Source organism: Mustelus asterias, chromosome 12 (genome assembly GCF_964213995.1).
Source record: "Mustelus asterias chromosome 12, sMusAst1.hap1.1, whole genome shotgun sequence".
NCBI classification, from domain to species: domain Eukaryota; kingdom Metazoa; phylum Chordata; class Chondrichthyes; order Carcharhiniformes; family Triakidae; genus Mustelus; species Mustelus asterias.
In genome coordinates, this window is record NC_135812.1 from 26,779,502 (window position 1) to 26,800,083 (window position 20,582).

At 41.3% G+C, this 20,582-nt stretch overlaps 1 protein-coding gene across 2 annotated transcripts in view; it reads left to right on the forward strand.

The window, feature by feature from the left end:
- The window catches only part of usp32 (ubiquitin specific peptidase 32), a 216,231-nt gene that overhangs the window by 138,656 nt on the left and 56,993 nt on the right, over positions 1-20,582 (forward strand). For both annotated transcript variants that reach the window (XM_078224932.1, XM_078224933.1), the window contains exons 6-9: positions 9,756-9,887; positions 13,360-13,467; positions 14,881-14,996; positions 16,085-16,147. In XM_078224932.1, the coding sequence (XP_078081058.1) occupies positions 9,756-9,887; positions 13,360-13,467; positions 14,881-14,996; positions 16,085-16,147 (419 nt within the window). The remainder of the gene's footprint in view (positions 1-9,755; positions 9,888-13,359; positions 13,468-14,880; positions 14,997-16,084; positions 16,148-20,582) is intronic.

The following is a 20,582-nucleotide window of genomic DNA, read 5'->3' on the forward strand; positions in this document are numbered from 1 at the left end:
ATCTTGAATCATATCAGATGCTCAATACAGAAAGGAACTGAATTTTATTTTTGTTTCATGATAAAATCTTGCATAAAATCAAGCAGTTCAGTGAATTGGAACGTACATGGTCATGGTGATTTCCCTACTCCATCTAGTTCCTAGTCTTAGTCAAATTGATACAAGCAATGCCCACAGAAAGGGAGAGCAAAACTTTGGTCATCTGCCAGCTGATCTCAAAATGCTTTGAAAACCTGGCAGCAACTTGTCTTCCCATTTTCCTCATTTGACTATATAATTTATCACCTCTACTACAGATAATATATGGTCTCCACTGTGTGTGCGTGTGTAATATATAACACCCGCCCCCCACCGACCAACCCTGGATAATCAGTACTGAGTAGAAAAAACACCATTTGCCAACATTACTACTCTCAACCTGCTGGCAACATCTGGAGTCCACATATGTACAGTTAAATGCAGAAATCCAGAAGTTACTGTCAGTGATGTTATGCTCCTTGACAGGGTGCATTGATGAAGTTCCCCCACACTGCAATCAGATAGAAATCACTGAGCTGATAACTTTCCCTTTTACCCAATAGTGCCTCTGTAAAACCCCTTGAAAGTACACCATTTTGTGATGATGTTACCAGACCAGTAATTCAGTGGCCCAGGCTAAAGCTCTGTTTTGAATTCCATCAGGGGGCAGTTAATAAATCTAGAATAAAATGTTGGTCTTGGTAATAGTGACCATAAAACCATTGTTGACTGTCATGAAGGCCCATCTGGCTCCCTTTAGGGAAGTTCGTCTACTGTCCTTGCCTGGTTGACATGTGAATTCAGACCCACAGCCCCATGGTTGACTCTGAAACGCTCTGGCAATCCATTCCATTTGATCAAACTGCTACAAAGCCTACAAAAAGGATCATTCATCAACCTAGGCACCAGAAACAACAATGGCGAATGTAGCCCTGTCGACCCTGCAAAGTCCTCCTTACTAACATCTGGGGGTTTGTGCTACTGTTAGGAGAGCTGTCCCGTAGACCTGTCAAGAAACAGCATGATATAGTCATAATCATGGAATCATACCGTAAAGACTTATCCCAGAAACATCAACATTCCTGGGTATGTCAGAATCACTGAATAATACAGTGCAGAAGAGGCCCTTCGGCCCATCGAGTCTACACTGACGCGTGAAAGGTCCTGACCTGCCCACCTAATCCTACTTGCCAGCACCTGGTCTTGTAGCCTTGAATGTTATGGCGTGCCAAGTATTTTTCCATGTACTTTTTAAAGGATGTGAGGCAACCTGCCTCCTCCACCATCCCAGGTAGTGCATTTCAGACCGTCACCACCCTCTGAGTAAAAAGGTTTTCCCCCAAATCCCCCCGAAACCTCCCACCCCTCACTTTTAACTCGTGTCCCCTCATAACTGACTCTTCAATTAAAGGGAACAGCTGCTCCCAATCCATCCTGCCCATGTCCCTCATAATCTTGAACACCTCAGTCAGGTTGCCCCTCAGTTTTCTCTACTCCAGAGAAAACAACCCGTGCCCGTCCAACCTCTCTTTATAACTTAAATGTTCCATCCCAGGCAACATCCTGGTGAATCTCTTCTACACCCCTTCCAGTGCAATCACATCTTTCCTATAATGTGGCAACCAGAACTGCCCACAGTACTCCAGCTGTGGCTTCACCAAAGTTCTATCCAATTCCATCAAGACCTCTCTGCTTTTGTAATCTATACCCCGATTGATAAAGGCGAGTGTGCCATATGGCTTTTTCACCACCCTATTAACCTGCCTTTCTGCTTTCAGAAATCTATGGGCAAACACACCAATGTCCCTTTGTTCTTTGGAACTTTCCAGTGTCAGACCTTTCATATCATACTACCTTGTCAAATTATTCCCTCAAGTGTATTCATCTCACACGTTTCAGGTTAAACCATCTGCCACTTGTCCGCCCATTTGATCATCTCATCTATATCTTCCTGTAACCCAAGACACTCAACCTCACTGTTAACCACCCTGCCAGTCTTTGTCATCGGCAAACTTACTGATCCTATCCCCCACGTAGTCATCTATGTCATTTATATAAATGACATACAATAGGGGGCCAGCACGGATCTGTGGTACGCCACTGGTCACCGCTGTCCAGACACTGAAGCAGCTATCTGTCATCGCCCTTAAGAATCCACCTTATCAGATCACCCTGTATCTCATGTGCTTTGCTGAAATCCATGTAAACTACATCAACCGCACAATTCTCATCTACACAGTTGGTTACATGCTGAAAAAATTCAGTCAAATTTGTTAGGCATGACCTCCCTCTGACAAAACCATGCTAGCTATCCCTGATCAAACCTTGCCTTTCCAAATGGAGATAGATTCTCTCCTTCAAAATCTCCTCCAGTAGTTTCCCAACCACAGGCATGAGACTCACTAGTCTGTAGTTTCCTATACTACCTATGTCCTATGCCACCAACAGGACAGACTCACCAGAGGTGGCAGCGCAGTGGTGTACAGTCAGGAGGGAATAGCGCTCGTTCTCAACATTGGACTTGAACCCTGTCAAGTCTCATGGCATCAAGTCATACATGGACCAGAAGTGATACGTGGATGATCTATCTTGGCCTCTTCCTGAGGACCCCAGCATCACAAATGTCAAACTTCAGCCAATTCGATTCACTCCTCGTGATACCAAGAATCGACTGAAGGCATTGGATGCTACAAAGGGAATGGGCTCAGACAACATTCCAGCAATAGCGCTAAAGTTTTGTCCTCCAGATTTATCAAGCCCTTGACTAAGCTGTCCCAGCACAACTACAGCACTGACAATTACCTGAAATATGGAAAACTGCCCAGGGAAGTTCTGCCCACAAAAAGCTGGGCAAATCCATCCCGGCCTCATCATTCTATGTCTTTTGATTCCCGCTTTCCTGACTGAGAATACTTAAGTATGTTTGATTGCTTGTTCTGCTCGATTATATTAATATTGCTGGACAATCACCTTGACTTGTCAACAGATATTAGGAAAGAGGAGATCTGCACCACATAGATCATTGGGCCCTTGTGGGCAGCTTCCTCCAAAGTCATAGGCAAGCACAATTGCTTTTCAGCTGACCATAAAATCCAAGTCATTATCTTAATTTGCAAAATTAGTTTTTTAACATTGTGTAGAATTTTATTTTAATTTTTTATAGATATCTTGCTGACCTTATTGCATATTTGTATTCGTGTTTTTACTTCCTTTGCCAACTAAAGTTTTATTGCAGTCTTCACAATACATTTGTATGTATATTGAATATGTAACCATATATGCTCCAAGGCAGCGACAGAAAATGTTGTAAAGTAATTGAATTTCTTTTGTAATTCATATCTAATACATTGTAAATTATTTTTGAGTTAGTTACATTGTGTAGGAAGAAGAGCAGGGAGTTTGACTTTTATTTGGAATAAGACTTGGAGATAACTAATTTCAAATCTTGGTTCCAGCTTAAATTAATGTTTGCATTTAAAAGTGACTGGTTTAACTGATGTTGGCTGCTATTTTTCTTGAATAGTTATGACAAGCAGCATGCCCCCCCCCCCCCCCCAAATGTGCATCACATTGCATACTAATGCCATCTGACATGCGCCAAATAATTTAGGCCATTCAGCCCACTGATTTGGACTCCTAATGCCTGATTCTCCTGGTCAGTGACAGTGCTGCAGATTTTCCGGACCTGATGCTAAATCCCAGCTGCAGCTTAAATGGACAGCGCAGTATCTCCTGTGAAACTCCAAGAGGTCACAGTAGAGTCTGGGGAAGAGAGCGCGCAGCCCTTTTTATGCACCAGCTGCCCTATTCAAGTAAATTTCAAGGTCTAGTTTTGAGTCCAAGTTAGTGAATGAATGAGCGAGTGGATGATTGAGTAGAGGAATTGGTGAGTGAGTGAATGGACAGTTGGATGAGCTGGGGAGGGTGCATAAGGGGTTGGTGGGTGAGGGGGGAGTGGAGGGAGAGGGTAGAGTCAGGGACTTTCGCAGAGGGTCCTGGGCAGCAGGGAAATGACTATTAGAAGTTTAAGCATCCTGGGCAATTCCCACCTATGTCCACATGCCAAGGATCTTGACACATCATCTGTCGTAAGTTTGGTGTCTCACAATCTGGAGACCTGAAGATTTGGGCCCAACTCTATTTGCCTGCCTTCAGTCCATATCCTACGATATTCAATGTCCTTTAGGCAAGGAAATCTGCCATGCAACTCCAGGTCCACAGAAATATGGTTGACTCTTAAAATTGCCCTCGGATGGACAATAAATGCTGGCCCAGCCAGTGATGCCCACATCCCATGAACGAATGAAAATAATTCACCTAATGAAACACTATTAATGATTCGTCTTGCACCTGGGTGAATGGGCAAGTAAATTTGCATGTGGAATTTGCTCACCCTGGTCCGGGCCTCTTTCCAAATTTGTTGATATTTAACCTGTCTATGACAGGGGATAGTTTAAAAGAGATGTATGGGGCAAGGTTTTCACACACAGGGTGATGAATGCCTGGAACATGCTGCGGGAGGAAGTGGTAGAAGCAGATTCTATAACAGCGTTCAAGAGGCATCTGAATAGATAAATGAATAAGCAGGGATTAGAGGGACATGGACCACTTGGAGGCAAGAAAATATTAGATTAGAGAGACATCTGCGTCGGCACAGACTTGGTGGGCCGAAGGGCCTATTCCTGTGCTGTATTGTACTGTTCTTTGACTAGGCAAATTATGTAGAGAAGTTCAGCTCAACAGCTAGAGGGCACAAGGAATAATTGAGGAATTGGGAAATTTGCTTACTAAAAGTATGGAGATTGATTGGGCTTCAATGAAGCTTGACTGCAATTTAAACATTGGCCTGAATGGGGCATTGACTATTGCTTTCCTTTCAGGTTAACCTAATGGAAAAAAGAGTTTGGTGTCAGAAGACTTGCACAGAACCAATTAGATTTACCTTTATTTGTTTTCATGAGGCCAGTGGAAGAGCAGGAGAAATATGTGGTACATTTTTGTAGGAAGAACAAGGCAAGGCAATATAAAATAAAGGGTGCATTTTTACGCCAGGTTCAGGAACAGCCGCCTGGATGTACAAATCATGGAAAGTTGAGAAAGTGATTATAAAGACATTCAGGATCATGGACAAAGGTTTATGTTGATTGTGGTTGTATCTTATGAAAGTAAATTGAATTCAATCATGCATACATCTTTGGGTTGCTCACGATTAATGAATTAAAAAAATGTACAGGCAAGGTTATTATAGTTCTTGATAGCTATGCCTGACATCATTTGAATGACTGTGTATGGCATGCTGGCCTTCATCAGTCAGGGCGTTGAGTATAGGACTTGGAAAATCATGTTGCAGCTATATAAGACTTTGGTTTGGTTGCATTTGGAGTATTGTATACAATTCTGGTCGCCACACTACCAGAAGGTTGCTGATACATTGGAAAGGGTGCAGAAGAGATTTACCAGGATATTGCCTAGTTTGGTGGATATGGATGATGAAGAAAGGTTGAACAAACTTGTTCAAGTTTGTTTTCATTGGAGCGTCGAAGGATGAGAGGGGATCTGATCGAGGTTTACAAGATAATGACAGGCTTGGATAGAGTGGATATTCAGTCATTTTCCCAGGTTCGAAGGATCAATTACTCGGGGGCATAGGATGAGAGTGACGGGGGATAGTTTAAAAGATATGTAAGAGGCAAGGTTTTCACACAGAGTGTGGTGATTGCCTGGAGCGCGCTGCGGGAGGAAGTGGTGGAAGCAGATTTTACAACAGCAATCAAGAGGCATCTGAATAGGTAAATGAATAGGCAGGAATTAGAGGGACATGGATCACTTCGAGGCAAGAAAATAATAGATTAGAGAGGCATCTGCGTCAGCACATAATTGGTGGGCCGAACGGCCTGTTCCTGTGCTGTATTGTACTGTTCTTTGACTAAGCAAATTATGTAAAGAAGTTCAGCTCAACAGCTAGAGGGCACGAGGAATAATTATAGTGACCCAGAATCTGCAGTTGGAACGAATGAGCAATTGTCAGCATTCGCAGTCATTACTGAAAAAAACTAACAAATGGTGCACTAAGTCGTAATTACTGTTGAATAATCTGAAAAACTAATTTTAGAAGACAGGAGTATCATTTTCTCCACTTTATGATAATTCCAAAGATTTCAAAAAGTAAAAATATTTTAAGTTTGATATTTCAGCTTCAACCTAAACCTTTATTTCACACTTTGATCATCATTCACTTTTTATGCATTGTGCAATTATTTTTATGACCTGGTTTGCTCTGAGAATTCCTCCTCAATTTGATTGCTTGCTCAGTCGACTTGATGAATTCACTTTTCCTGGCTAATTCTGCTGTCCGCTGGCCGTGACACTCTTATGAAATGAATCTGGGTAATCCCCGACCATTCTTTTGTTTATATCAATTTATGTATGGACACACCCAGACATTGGTGCTAATTTGGCAATTTAATTCTAAAACGATAAATAAAATTATTTTTATTGGAAGCTTTGCAATATATCTGTCTAAACTGTGTAGTGACCTTCCCATGCAATAACACCAGTAGCTCCAGAGTGAGTTGCACACCAAAGTTTTAGCAAGTTCATCAAACCTGAAGTGAATTTTTACAATTGAAGCTCAATAAATGAAGCTCTGTGGTGTGTCACCTGCATTAATGAATGGACTGAAAACTGTTTATTTTCATGAAAATACTGTCTTGAATAGTCAGCCTTGTCTCAGTAAATATGGCAAGTTCACACTGTGTGCAGGTAATGGTCACTAAGGACCAATGCTGATTGTCATGACAGAGAATGCCCAGTTATTCCAGTAACAAACCATACATTTCAGGTGATTGCATTGAGGCAGCCCTGCCAAATCACGATCAATTTGATTGCTCTAACCTGGAATATTTGCTCTAAACCAGTTTCCCAACTTTGTTATTGTTGATCAACAATTTCCATTATGTAGTGAATGCCACTTTGTTATCCGTTATTGCTTCTCCATTTGCACTGGTTTCATTTTTGATTGCATAATATTATGTAATAACTATTGCTGTGAAACCTGCTTTGAAAATTCAGATTTTCTATCTTTAGAATGTTGTTGTGATTCTTAAAAGCTCTCCCAAAGAACAAATTGAACTAACGTCATTATTATTTTAAACTTGTAATAAAATTTGTTTTCTTGTCCCCTTCCTTACCTACTGTATATACCTTTCACTCGTGCATAACCATTTTGGTATATGTTACATTATTACTGAAGCTATGGATCCTGTTATAGGCAGGTGGCATAGCTCTCAATTCTGCATCACTGCACAAGAATGGAAGAGGACATACTTGTCTCCAAATTGCATTGAAGTATCCTGACAATTTCCTATTTATATCAACCATTTTATTAGCTCTCGAGTTCTTGGTGAAATTCAAATTAGTTCTGTATTGTACAGGCACATCTAATGGATTTTTAATCACCATTTTATGTGGAAATGAGAATTCAAAACTGTTTTGATTCCTTAAAACTTGTCGTCAAATCAAAAATGTGTTATTTTTCTTGTGGATATGTTATTCAACATGGGTTACTCGTTTTCAGTAAGCCATCTTTAAGTTATGTGATCTATACAGGGTTGATGCAAGATATTTTTGCAATCCTTACCTAGTTTGGGAGTCCTCATTCAAATGTTTGATGGGAATACAAGTGTGTGAACTATAACTTCTCAGTTTGCACTAAAAACTAATTAATTGGCATTCATATTTGTTACAAAGATCATATTGTGTGTGATGATGCAATCTGTTAGTTGTACAATTGAATTTTTGTCTTCATTATACCATCCTCCCAAAATGTCAGGTTACTAAAATAGTTTGTCAATTCTTTTTTACATTTTAAATGCTTAGATGGGCTACTTATACAGTAATTCTTGTACTGATCAATTTTCCTTGCCATTGCATCATTACATTGCTGGGCAGAGATTTGAAATCTTCTGCATTGGCTTCATAAATAAGTAATTTATTGTGTTCTAATGGAATTTCTGTGGCTGGAAACATGTAGACTTCCAAATTCATGCTGTTCATTTCCTCAAATCAAGACCTTTTCATTCAGGTTTTTGCTCGTGGTACCCAGATGCATTAATTCCAATGCTGTACTGGGCAATCCTCCCATCTTTCTCGCTTTATAAAATTGCTTCAAGACCAGCTCGCACATTGGAGCGGCATGGTGACAGAGTGATTAACACAACCGCCTCACAGCGGCAGGACCCAGGTTTGATTCCGGCCTTGGGTGGCTGTCTGTGTGACGGTTGTATATTCTCCCCACCTGCGTGGGTTTCCTCCAGGTGTTCCGGTTTCCTCCCATAGTCCAAAGAAATGTAGGTTAGAATCATAAAATCCTACAGTGCAGAAGGAGGCCATTCAGCCCATCGAATCTGGACCGACCACAATCCCACCCAGGCCCTATCCCCATAACCCCATGCATTTACCCAGCTAGTCCCTCTGACACTAAGGGGCAATTTAGCATGGCCAATCCAACTAACCCACATACCTTTGGACTCTGGTCGGAAACTGGAGCACCCGGTGGAAACCCACGCAGACACGGGGAGAATGTGCAAACCCACAGTGACCCAAGCCAGGAATCCAACCCGGGTCCCCGGCGCTGTGAAGCAGCAGTGCTAGCCACTGTGCCACCGTACCACCCTAGTTTAAGTTGTTGTGGCCTCAAGGGGACAGGCCAACTTAGAAGCCAAAAAGGAAGCAAGTTGCATTTATACAGCACCCTTCATGTCTTCAGGACATTCTAAACCAGTCAATGATTTATTTTTAGACTATAGTCACTGTTACATAGGCAGATACTTCAGCTAATTGGACACAACAGACACCTGAGGAATTAAAAGCAACATGACAGTGAAACAGAGTGCTGGAGTTAGTCAGCAGGTATGGCAGCATCTGTCGAGAGTGTTAGGTGGATTAACAATGATAAATGCGCAGGGATAGGGCAGGGGGGTGGGTATGGGTGGGATGCTCTTTTGGAGGGTCGGTGCAGACTAAATGCACCGGATGGCCTGCTGCACTGATGGAATTCTATGAATCACCCTGTCTTTATTGGCTGTCATTGTCTCCCAGCTCTGTGATGTCTCGAATTCTCATACTTGTCTTTAAATCATGCTATGGCCTTGCTGCTCACTACCTCTGTAAGCTCCTCTATTTCTGCAACCACCTCACCCCACAAATTCTCCTTTCCTCTGTCTTTGGATTCTTATGCCCCAGTTTTGCCAGCTATGCTTTTTAGCTGCTTAAATATCACATTCTAGAATTCCATCCCCATATCTTTCTACCTCCAACCTTAAGACTTCAGTTAAAATCTATCTTTTTGGTCAGTGTGCCTAATATCTCATTTGACTGTCCATTTCTCCATCACTGAAGTGTCTTGAGGCATTTTTTCATTAAAAGCACTATACAAAGGCAATTTGTCATAAGTCCTAAGTTTGGGGAAAAATAGAACAAGAATGATGATTGTTTTAAGCATGTTGGTAAGTATTTGTAATAATTTTGGAAATGTTTCTTTGAATTCAGTAAATAAAGTTGAATAGACAATGGTGCAGTCTCATGCATTTAACAAATCAGAAATTGCTACCATTTTAAGGATATATTTGATGTTGATTTTATAACCAACAGTTTTATATCAGTCACTTTAAAATTTTGTGTTGAACCCCAGACTTTGTGTGCATGTGATTTGATAATGTATCTACTTCTATTCACAGTGGAAGAATCAGATATAATTGATCTTGAGAAACGCTACTGGCTATTAAAGGCTCAGTCAAGGACTGGACGTTTTGATTTGGAAACATTTGTTCCTTTAGTTTCTCCACCTATTCATCCATCTTTAACTGAAGGTAATGGAGGCTTTTTACTGAGCGAGTAATGCATATTGGAAGCATTTTACTGAGAAATATGTAGACTAGGAGTGAACTGCTCAACCAGAACCCAACTAAGGTCAAACTGTGGTGACTAATGCTTTGGAACATATGGCTCTCCAACCTAAATTGGTGCTTTCAAATTTATTGCAAATTTAGATGCTGTGATGTCTGAGTAAAGGTCCATAATAATCCATTGTTATGGATTATTTGGTTGTTATGTAGGAGTGCAATCACAGTTCAAGTGCTTGACCTAGAAGATGAGGAAGGGACGAGGAGGAAAGAAAGCAGCAGAGAACAATGCGCAGTCAATGATACTAGGAAAGAGTCCATTTCTTTAATGTGGAGGAAAGAGCGGGGAGGGCGATTGGGTGGACCTGGTGTAAAGAAGACTTGGAAGATAGGTTTTTATTAAGCATGCCAAATTGATTCAGTTTGAAGAATTAGACTGGTTTGAAACATGAATTGTTTCTCAAGGGATGGGAGGGGCAATTAAATCCTGGTTGGAGGGGATAGAGTTACATTCCACATATCAAAAGATGGTGTTATGAATTCTAAAATGGCATATGCTTCAGCTAAAATGGCTTCAGCTCACGGAGAACAGGGTTTTCCACTTGGAGAAAGAAATGAAAATGATGAATTTGAATACCTGGGTGGCAGTGGGGGTTTGTTTCTCCTCACTGGGATAGAGGAAGGGGAAAGTAAACATTGCCCAAAACAGGGATGAGTTTTACAGTAGGTTTGCACCCCAAGATAGACAGGATCTCTTTGCCTTCAAGCAGGGCATGGAAAGAAGAAGCAGCAGTTTACTTTTATGTCGCACTTTTCACAATCTCAGGATATTCCACAGAGTTTTACAGCTGATTGAAATACGTCTAAAGTCCACTCACTGTTATGTTGGGAAACATGGCACTCAATCTGTACACAGCAAGGTCCTACAAACACACAATGGCCATGTATTTTATTTTACTAATGTTGGCCAAGGGATAAACATTGAACTGAACACTGGGGTGAACTCACCGCTCTCTGAAAAGTATCACGGGTGCTTTTATCTTTTTTTATGGGTGCTGCCAAACTCGGTTGAATGTTTCACCCAAAAGGCAATGTCTCGGAGGATGGAGCACTCCCTTTGTGCTAGGCTTGGACTGAATGTTTGTTGGTTGATGAAAGGTATGTGACCAGATTTCTGCTCGGCAAACAAGGTTGGATGCAGAGGCTGTCACATTTGCAAGTGGTTTTTAATTTGCTCATTGAAAATCTATTCCTCAAATTTTGGTCCATTAAGATTATCACTGACTCATTATTGCCCTTGATTGTTTGGAGTCTTCCACTTCAGGTGCCTCACATGATGCTTGCTTGCTCAATGCCATCTGCCTGCACAATGGAAGAGTGGGGGGAAAATGGACCAGAATTAGTTGGGGTGCAGGTGCATAATTCTAGTCACCGGCAGGACATCTTCATTTTCTACCCCATGGGGTTGGGGTGAGGAGGAGTGGGCACCAGTTGGTGCTGTTCTGACTCCAAAGTTGTCCTCATGGTGGCAATTAGTGGACCTGCATTATGATCTGCATTCTGTTTTGTCACTTTGTCTCAATGATAACTGTCAATGTCGCACTTTTATTTTGGCTCGAATTTTATTCTGATTGCACTACTTCAAAATATTCACTGATATAGTGTCCTACCCAATATCCTCTCGAACACCAAGACTGTCTACTTCCAAGCCCATCACATCACCCGTCCCCTGTATCAGCCTCAGCTCAAACGCTGATGAAACTATTGTCCATTGTTGTTACTTTTAGACCAGATCATTCCCATGCTTTTCTGGCTGGTTTTCCTCCTCTCACCCTCTGCAAACTTGACCTCGTCCAAACCTTTGCTGCCTTTGTCCTACTCAGCACCAATTCCCAATCATCCATGACTTCTGTTCAACGACTTACATTGGCTCCTGACCTGGAAATGCTTGGATTTTTAAGACTCCTTTTTTATTTAAATCCTTCCATGGTTTTCTCCCTCACTACGTCTGTGGCCTCCTCAATGTCTACAAATCTCTGCATTCTCCCTGCTCCTCCAAATCTAGCCTAGCACATTCTTGATTTTCACTACTCCACCAATAGCACCCATGCTCTGAGCTAGGGTTCCAAGCTAAGAATTACATCCTTTTGCCCCAATGCTCCTCTAAAACCTATCTCTTTGACCAATGTTTTTTATTTCTGTCATAATGCCTCCTTATGTGGTTCACTGTCATATTTTGTTTGATAATGCTCCTGTGGAAAGCCTTGGAACATTTTTCTCTGCTAAGGACACTATATCAAAATGAGTTGTATTTAGCTACAATGATTCATATTGTTCACTGTTAAAGATGTACAGATATTTACCAACCAGGTTACTTTTCTCTTTGTCTGATTCCTGGGAGAAGACTTTTTTTTCAAATTGCTATTTGATACAGGAATTATTGAGCTTTCATTTTTAATTTTAGTTGCTGTCACTTTGTTGTAATGCACCTGCCTATACAGTCACAATATTAACTGCAGTTGCAGCCCCTCCAGAACTCTGGGATCACTCACCATTTTCAATACATTACAGATTACAGGTTGAGTGTCCTTTATCCATGAATCCAAAAACCACAATTTTTTTGAATATCATCTGCCTTTAATGCAGGGAATCCAGTTGTTTGAACATGCCAAATAAAAATATTACAGGTACCCTGTATTTAGCCATTTTATTTCCTTTTGACAATAGCTGGGCTAGTCTTAGGCTATCATAATGTAAGATTATATGCGTTATCCAAAAACCTAAATTATCTGAAATGCAGTTGACCCTGAGAGGATACTCGAACTGTATTACACAGGCACTATGGTGGATTTGATTCAACCCTTGAATTAATACAAGTCTATAAAGATAAATTCTAATTTTAGTTAATACTTGATTTTAAAGTATCTACTGCATAAATCAGTTGGAATTCCTTGTGAGCAATACCATGGAAATCAAAAGATAAAACAATATTAATATAAACCTGGATTCCATTCACATCAGGACAAGTGGCACAGTGTTTAGCACTGCTGCCTCTCAGTGCCAGGGACCCAGGTTCCATTCCAGCTCGGGTCACTGTCTGTGTGGAGTTTGCACTTTCTCCCCGTGTCTGCGTGGGTTTCCTCGGGGTGCTCCGGTTTCCTCCCACAGTCCAAAGGTAGATTGGCCATGCTAAATTGACTCTCGTGTCGGGGGATTAGCAGGGTGAATGTGTGGGGTTACAGGAATAGGGCCTGGGTGGGATTGTGGTTGGTACAGATTCGATGGGCTGAAAGGCCCCCTTCTGTACTGTATGGAATCTATGATTCTAATTGTCACTGATAGTACAAAATGTATATCTGAAATTAATCTATATGCAAGGTATTACTGTAAATACCCTCTTATGAACTGTATTGTCAACTTATATGGGCATCCCTTACAGGTCTATTCAGCGCTTTTGATGAAAATCGTGACAATCACATAGACTTCAAAGAAATTTCTTGCGGCCTTTCTGCTTGCTGTAGAGGACCTCTTGCTGAACGGCAGAAATGTAAGTTTTGGTAGATTCAGCAATTATGTGATTGATTTTTTTTTTAAAGTTAATTTGTTTGTGCTAGTGGCCTCTATTTTTGGAAATTGTGCAGTTTAATATGGTTTAATATGTGGAAACTATGTTTTTATATTAAAAAATTAAGATTTTAAATGGGTAAAAATATAAACTTTTAAAGATAAGTTTGAAAACTGTTCATAGTTTAGAAGGGTCACCAATAAATAAAGAAAGAATGTGCTGATTAGTGCAGACTGTAAAGATTTTTTTTGCTATGGATTGTAGAAACTAGTTTGTGTGTCTGTGCTAATATACAGTAGATTTATAGCCAAGAGACAGAGTTTCATCGATCTCTGTTGGATTCCATCCTTGATCAACTACTTAGAAACATAGAAAAACTACAGCACAAACAGGCCCTTCGGCCCCACAAGTTGTGCCGAACGTATTCCTACCTTCTAGGTGTACCGATAACCCTCCATCCTATTAAGTCCCATGTACTCATCCAGGAGTCTCTTAAAAGTCCCTATTGAGTTTGCCTCCACCACCACTGATGGCAGCCGATTCCACTTAGATGAACTTTCATTCTACTTAGAGATATCTTGATGTTGAAACAGTTAAGGCTACAGTGACTAATGATGCTTTATACCCTGGAACAGGAATAAGATCATAGAATCCTACAGTGCAGAAAGAGGCTATTTGGCCCATCGAGTCTGCACCAACCACAATCCCACGCAGGCCCTATCCCCATGTCCCTCCATATTTATCCACTAATCCCTCTAACCCATGCATCCTGGGACACTAAGGGGCAATTTAGAATGGCCAATCAACCTAGCCTGCACATCTTTGGACTGTGGGAGGAAACCGGAGCACCCGGAGAAAACCCACGCAGACACAGGGAGAATGTGCAAACTCCACATAGACAGTCACTCGAGTAGAGATTCGACCCCAGGTCCCTGGAGCTGTGAAGCAGCAGTGCTAACCACTGTGCTACCGTGCCACCCAAATATATTTAAATGGTATACTGCATAGCTAAGATACAAGACTGAAGAAGTGTTGCACGGCATTTTTTTAGTCTGTTCTATTCCACAGTACAAGTCCAAATAAGCAAAGTTTTGATTTATACATTTTGAAAATATTATTGCAATGTTTTCTATAAAATAAAAATGAAGAAAGAAGGAAGTAACAATAGATCAATCATGTCTGTAAAAAGAGTTTGACTTTTATACCCACACTACTTAATCATCATAACCAGTCTTTTCTCTTTGTAGCAGCTATTGACTTGCTGTCTTATTTCCACTCATTTGTTTTATATCAATTTTTTGGCATTTGTAGTGTCTTCCTTGTTTTAATACCTTGTGGGCATTTTTCAAATTTCTAGCTTTTTATTAAAAAGTGACGAGTTCTTTGTTTTATTAGTCTGTTTCAAGGTATTTGACACTGACCGAGATGGAGCTTTGTCTCGCACTGAATTAGAAGAAATGATAATTGCACTTTTGGAAGTCTGGAAAGATAACCGCACTGACAGTATCCCTGTAAGTAATAGTATCAATTCTTAAGAATTTGTATATTCTTTAATTGACAAATGAACTCCAAGTTACTAAATTAGCAGGCACAGGGATGATGGGTGAAACAGGACTTGGTGCAAGTTAGGGACATGGACTGCAGAATTTTGGATAACCTTCAGATTAGAGAGGGTGGTCTGCTGGGAGTGCATTGGGAAAATCAAATCAAAAGCATTAATGAAAATGTCATCAGTAGATGAAGCGAGGGTAGAGAGCAATGTTACTGATGTGGAAAAAGGGTGGCCTTACTGATGGCGTGAATGTGTGGTCAGTAGCTTATTTCAGGATCAAAGTATGACACCAAGGCTGCAGACCATCAGGTTTAACCTCAGTCAGATGCCCAAGAGAGGTATTGAATCAGTGGGAAGGGGACGGAATGTGCTGTGTTTTGCCATGCACCTCTGGACTCTAGCATCTGAACTAAATGGCAGCCCTCAAACTGCAACTCGGGGAGCAAGACTAGTGCAGCACCATGGAATGGGAAGCCAATATGCTTTTCAGGCATCCTTGGGAAATTTCTTGGTGGCAGAAATACACCGGGGAGCCATCCCAATATGGCTCCACACTACTCTCCCAACCACCTGCTCCTATCATGGGATCAGGTAATTTCCAACTTCCCACTATTAAGTTGAAGGAGATTTCTACTCGTATAGTACTGGATGTCAGAGAAGCAGTGTGACAATTTTGAGACATCAGAGGTGTTGAGGTAGAATTGGGTGTATGCAGAAACTGGCATTGTATTTTTTGATAACCTATCTTTGGAATCTCCAATAATGCCTGTGGAACAGTGCATTGCACTTGTGAACTCAGGCAGAAAGGGAAAAAAATAACATAGTCAATTTAAAGAACAGAATAATGAAATTGAATAATATTAACAGCTTTTCCCCTTTCCTAATAACAAAAACTGGGGCTTGACTTGTTACCTTTCCTTTTTCATCAACAATTCCATGCAGGAGTGCTGCATAATTAGGACATCCTTGATTTCTATCTCAAAGCTTTGTCTCCACTTGAAGATGTCTATCTGAGCTGTTTACCAAGATTTTATTCACTTTCTTTAGGAACTGCACATGGGGACAGCTGACATTGTAAATCATATCTTGAAGAAGCATGACACCACTAAGGTAAATCTTCTCAACTTTGCATTTGTGTTGGTATGAATGTTGCATGTGACTTGTTAATTGTTGAAATTCTAAAAAAGATATTGCAATTCTTTGGATTGTTCTCATTTTTTATGTTTGCACTTGCTGTCAGGGAACAGCACTGTGCTTCTACTGATGAAACAGACGTTGACTTAAGTTGCTAGTCAAACGCCAGTGTCTTAGCACTTCAGGATTTTCTTCATAATTGTTTACTAATAATTAGCACATTGACATCAGCAATATATTAATGAAAAACTGTTCCATCACACTTTTAAAAAAATCTTTCACAGAATGTGTATCGCTGACTGGGCCAGCATTTATTACTCATCCCTAATACAATTAAATATGACAAGCTCAGGTGAAATTTGGCATATCTAAAATATTAAGCAAATTCTGGACTGTATTTCCTCATGAGGGATAATTTAATAGGTGGGGTGGTGGTGACCAAGTTAATCATGAGGGAATTGGATGAGAGTGGGGGAATATGGTAGTTTTCTGTGGATTGATGAGCCAGATGGGCTTAGTGGCCTCCCTCATCTGTACTGGTAAAAAGGGGTTAAGCCAATACACACAAACTGGGTAATGGTATCCGATATTTTAACGTCTAACTGAACTAATAAAAGTTTGGATTTAGTATCTCAAATTGAGATATTAAACCACATACTGAGTAAACTATGGAGAGGAGATCTTGAACAAATTCCAGTCATTTGTGTGAATGGTGGTACTTTTGATTCTTCCTCAAGTAGTTGACCAAAGGAAATGTGTGTATTTATATAACTCAGAGCAAAAGTAACATGTCATAGGCTCACTGCACATGCGAATGAGCTCAGCTGTTGCATCTATTGGTGGTAATAATTACATTGTATTTCACAGCCACTGTGTAGTGAGAGAGTTAATAAGTTAATTTTAAGTACAAATGATACTGTACCAGCTAGATCAAAAGATTGGTTTACCTAAAGCTTCAATCAGCTTTTAAATGGCTAAGAATTACATTTTTCAATGAACCATGTAAGTCCTTTTTAAAAGTCAATCTTTGTGTTAGAACATAGAACATAGAACATAGAACATTACAGCGCAGAACAGGCCCTTCGGCCCACGATGTTGCACCGACCAGTTAAAAAAAAAAACTGTGACCCTCCAACCTAAACCAATTTCTTTTCGTCCATGAACCTATCTACGGATCTCTTAAACGCCCCCAAACTAGGCGCATTTACTACTGATGCTGGCAGGGCATTCCAATCCCTCACCACCCTCTGGGTAAAGAACCTACCCCTGACATCGGTTCTATAACTACCCCCCCTCAATTTAAAGCCATGCCCCCTCGTGCTGGATTTCTCCATCAGAGGAAAAAGGCTATCACTATCCACCCTATCTAAACCTCTAATCATCTTATATGTTTCAATAAGATCCCCTCTTAGCCGCCGCCTTTCCAGCGAAAACAATCCCAAATCCCTCAGCCTCTCCTCATAGGATCTCCCCTCCATACCAGGCAACATCCTGGTAAACCTCCTCTGCACCCTCTCCAAAGCCTCCACATCCTTCCTGTAATGTGGGGACCAGAACTGCACACAGTACTCCAAGTGCGGCCGCACCAGAGTTGTGTACAGTTGCAACATAACGCTACGACTCCTAAATTCAATCCCCCTACCAATAAACGCCAAGACACCATATGCCTTCTTAACAACCTTATCTACTTGATTCCCAACTTTCAGGGATCTATGCACACATACACCTAGATCCCTCTGCTCCTCCACACTATTCAAAGTCCTCCCGTTAGCCCTATACTCAACACATCTGTTATTCCTACCAAAGTGAATTACCTCACACTTCTCCGCATTAAACTCCATCCGCCACCTCTCGGCCCAACTTTGCAACCTGTCTAAGTCTTCCTGCAAACTACGACACCCTTCCTCACTGTCTACCACACCACCGACTTTGGTGTCATCAGCAAATTTGCTAATCCACCCAACTATACCCTCATCCAGATCATTAATAAATATTACAAACAGCAGTGGCCCCAAAACAGATCCCTGAGGTACACCACTTGTAACCGCACTCCATGATGAATATTTACTATCAACCACCACCCTCTGTTTCCTATCCGCTAGCCAATTCCTGATCCAATTTCCTAGATCACCCCCAATCCCATACATCTGCATTTTCTGCAGAAGCCTACCATGGTGAACCTTATCAAACGCCTTACTAAAATCCATATATACCACGTCCACTGCCTTGCCCCCATCCACCTCCTTGGTCACTTTCTCAAAAAACTCAATAAGGTTAGTAAGGCACGACCTACCTGCCACAAAACCATGCTGACTATCACCTATCAATTCATTACTCTCCAAATAACTATAAATCCTATCCCTTATAATTTTTTCCAACATCTTGCCGACAACAGAAGTGAGACTCACCGGTCTATAATTCCCGGGGAAGTCTCTGTTCCCCTTCTTAAACAATGGGACAACATTCGCTAACCTCCAATCTTCTGGTACTATACCAGAGGCCAACGACGACCTGAAGATCAGAGCCAGAGGCTCTGCAATCACTTCTCTTGCCTCCCAGAGAATCCTTGGATAAATCCCATCCGGACCAGGGGATTTATCTATTTTCAGACCCTCCAGAATATCCTGCACATCCTCCTTATCAACTGTAATACTGTCTATTCTACTCCCTTGCAACCCAGTGTCCTCCTCAGCTATATTCATGTCCCCTTGCGTGAACACCGAAGAGAAATATTGGTTCAATGCTTCACCAATCTCCTCCGGTTCCACACATAACTTCCCTCTGCCATCTATAACTGGCCCTAAACTTGCCCTAACCAACCTTCTGTTCTTGACATACCTATAGAACGCCTTAGGATTCTCTTTAACCCTATCCGCCAAAGTCTTCTCATGTCCCCTTTTAGCCCTTCTAAGCTCGCTCTTCAACTCCCTCTTAGCCAATCTAAAGCTTTCTAGTGCACTACCCGAGTGCTCACGTCTCATCCGAACATAAGCCTCCTTTTTCTTTTTAACCAACAAAGAAACTTTTTTGGTGCACCACGGTTCCCTAGCCCTACCAATTCCTCCTTGCCTGACAGGGACATACCTATCACAGACTCGCAGTAGCTGCTCCTTGAAAAAACTCCACATGTCGGACGTTCCCAGTCCCTGTAATCTCCTAGTCCAACCTATGTTTCCTAATTCTCTCCTAATAGCCTCATAATTACCCTTCCCCCAGCTAAAACCACTGGCCCGAGGTTCATGCCTATCCCTTTCCATCACTAAGGTGAACGTAACCGAATTGTGTTCACAAAATATTCAATTGATACAGCATTTGGGTTAGGTGAGCCTTTAATGGAACTTTTGAATCTTATGCTTGCCTTTCCTGGTGTCCATTTTGAATGGAATACAAAATGATACTATGAAGGCTTTATCACGAGTCTTGTTTGCAAAATGTTTCAAATGCTGTACCAAGGTTTTGACAGGCTAGATGTGGAATAAAAGCAGAAAATGCTGGAAATACTGAACAGGTCCAGCAATGGGCGGCACGGTAGCACAGTGGTTAGCACTGCTGCTTCACAGCTCCAGGGACCTGGTTCAATTCCCGGCTTGGGTCACTGTCTGTGTGGAGTTTGCACATTCTCCTCGTGTCTGCGTGGGTTTCCTCCGGGTGCTCCGGTTTCCTCCCACAGTCCAAAGATGTGCGGGTTAGGTTGATCGTCCAGGTTAAAAAAAAAATTGCCCCTTAGAGTCCTGAGATGCGTAGGTTAGAGGGATTAGTGGGTAAATATGTGGGGGTAGGGCCTGGGTGGGATTGTGGTCGGTGCAGACTCGATGGGCCGAATGGCCTCCTTCTGCACTGTAGGGTTTCTTTCTTTCTTTCTTTCTAAATGTTAGGAAACAGAAAAGCTGTTAAATTACTTAAACCTGCTCTCAAGTTAAAGCTTTATTACATAGAAACATAGAAAATAGAAGGAGTCGGCCCTTCGAGCCTGCTCCACCATTCATTTTGATCATGGCTGATCATCAAATTCAATATCCTGATCCTGCCTCCCTCCCCATATTCCGTGATCCCTTTAGCCTTAGGAGCTATATCTAATTTCTTCTTGAAATCACACGTTTTGGCCTCAACTCTTTCCTTGACTACTCATTAATACGTAATTTTGTAATGAGGGTGGGAAAACAGAGAAACTGCCGATCAGGTGGCAAGCTTTTTCTTGCATCATGATTATGATGTGAAGGAGGTTAAAAAACTTCCATGATATTTAAGCGTCAGATGCAAACCGAGGAGATTCACCAAAGTGTTCAAGAAATTAATTCCAGCAGTAAACTCACTCATGGAACAGCTATCATGGAAATAATATTGATCGTGGATCATTCTAGAAGATTAGCAGCTTAAAATCATAGAATCCCTACAGTGCAGAAGGAGTACA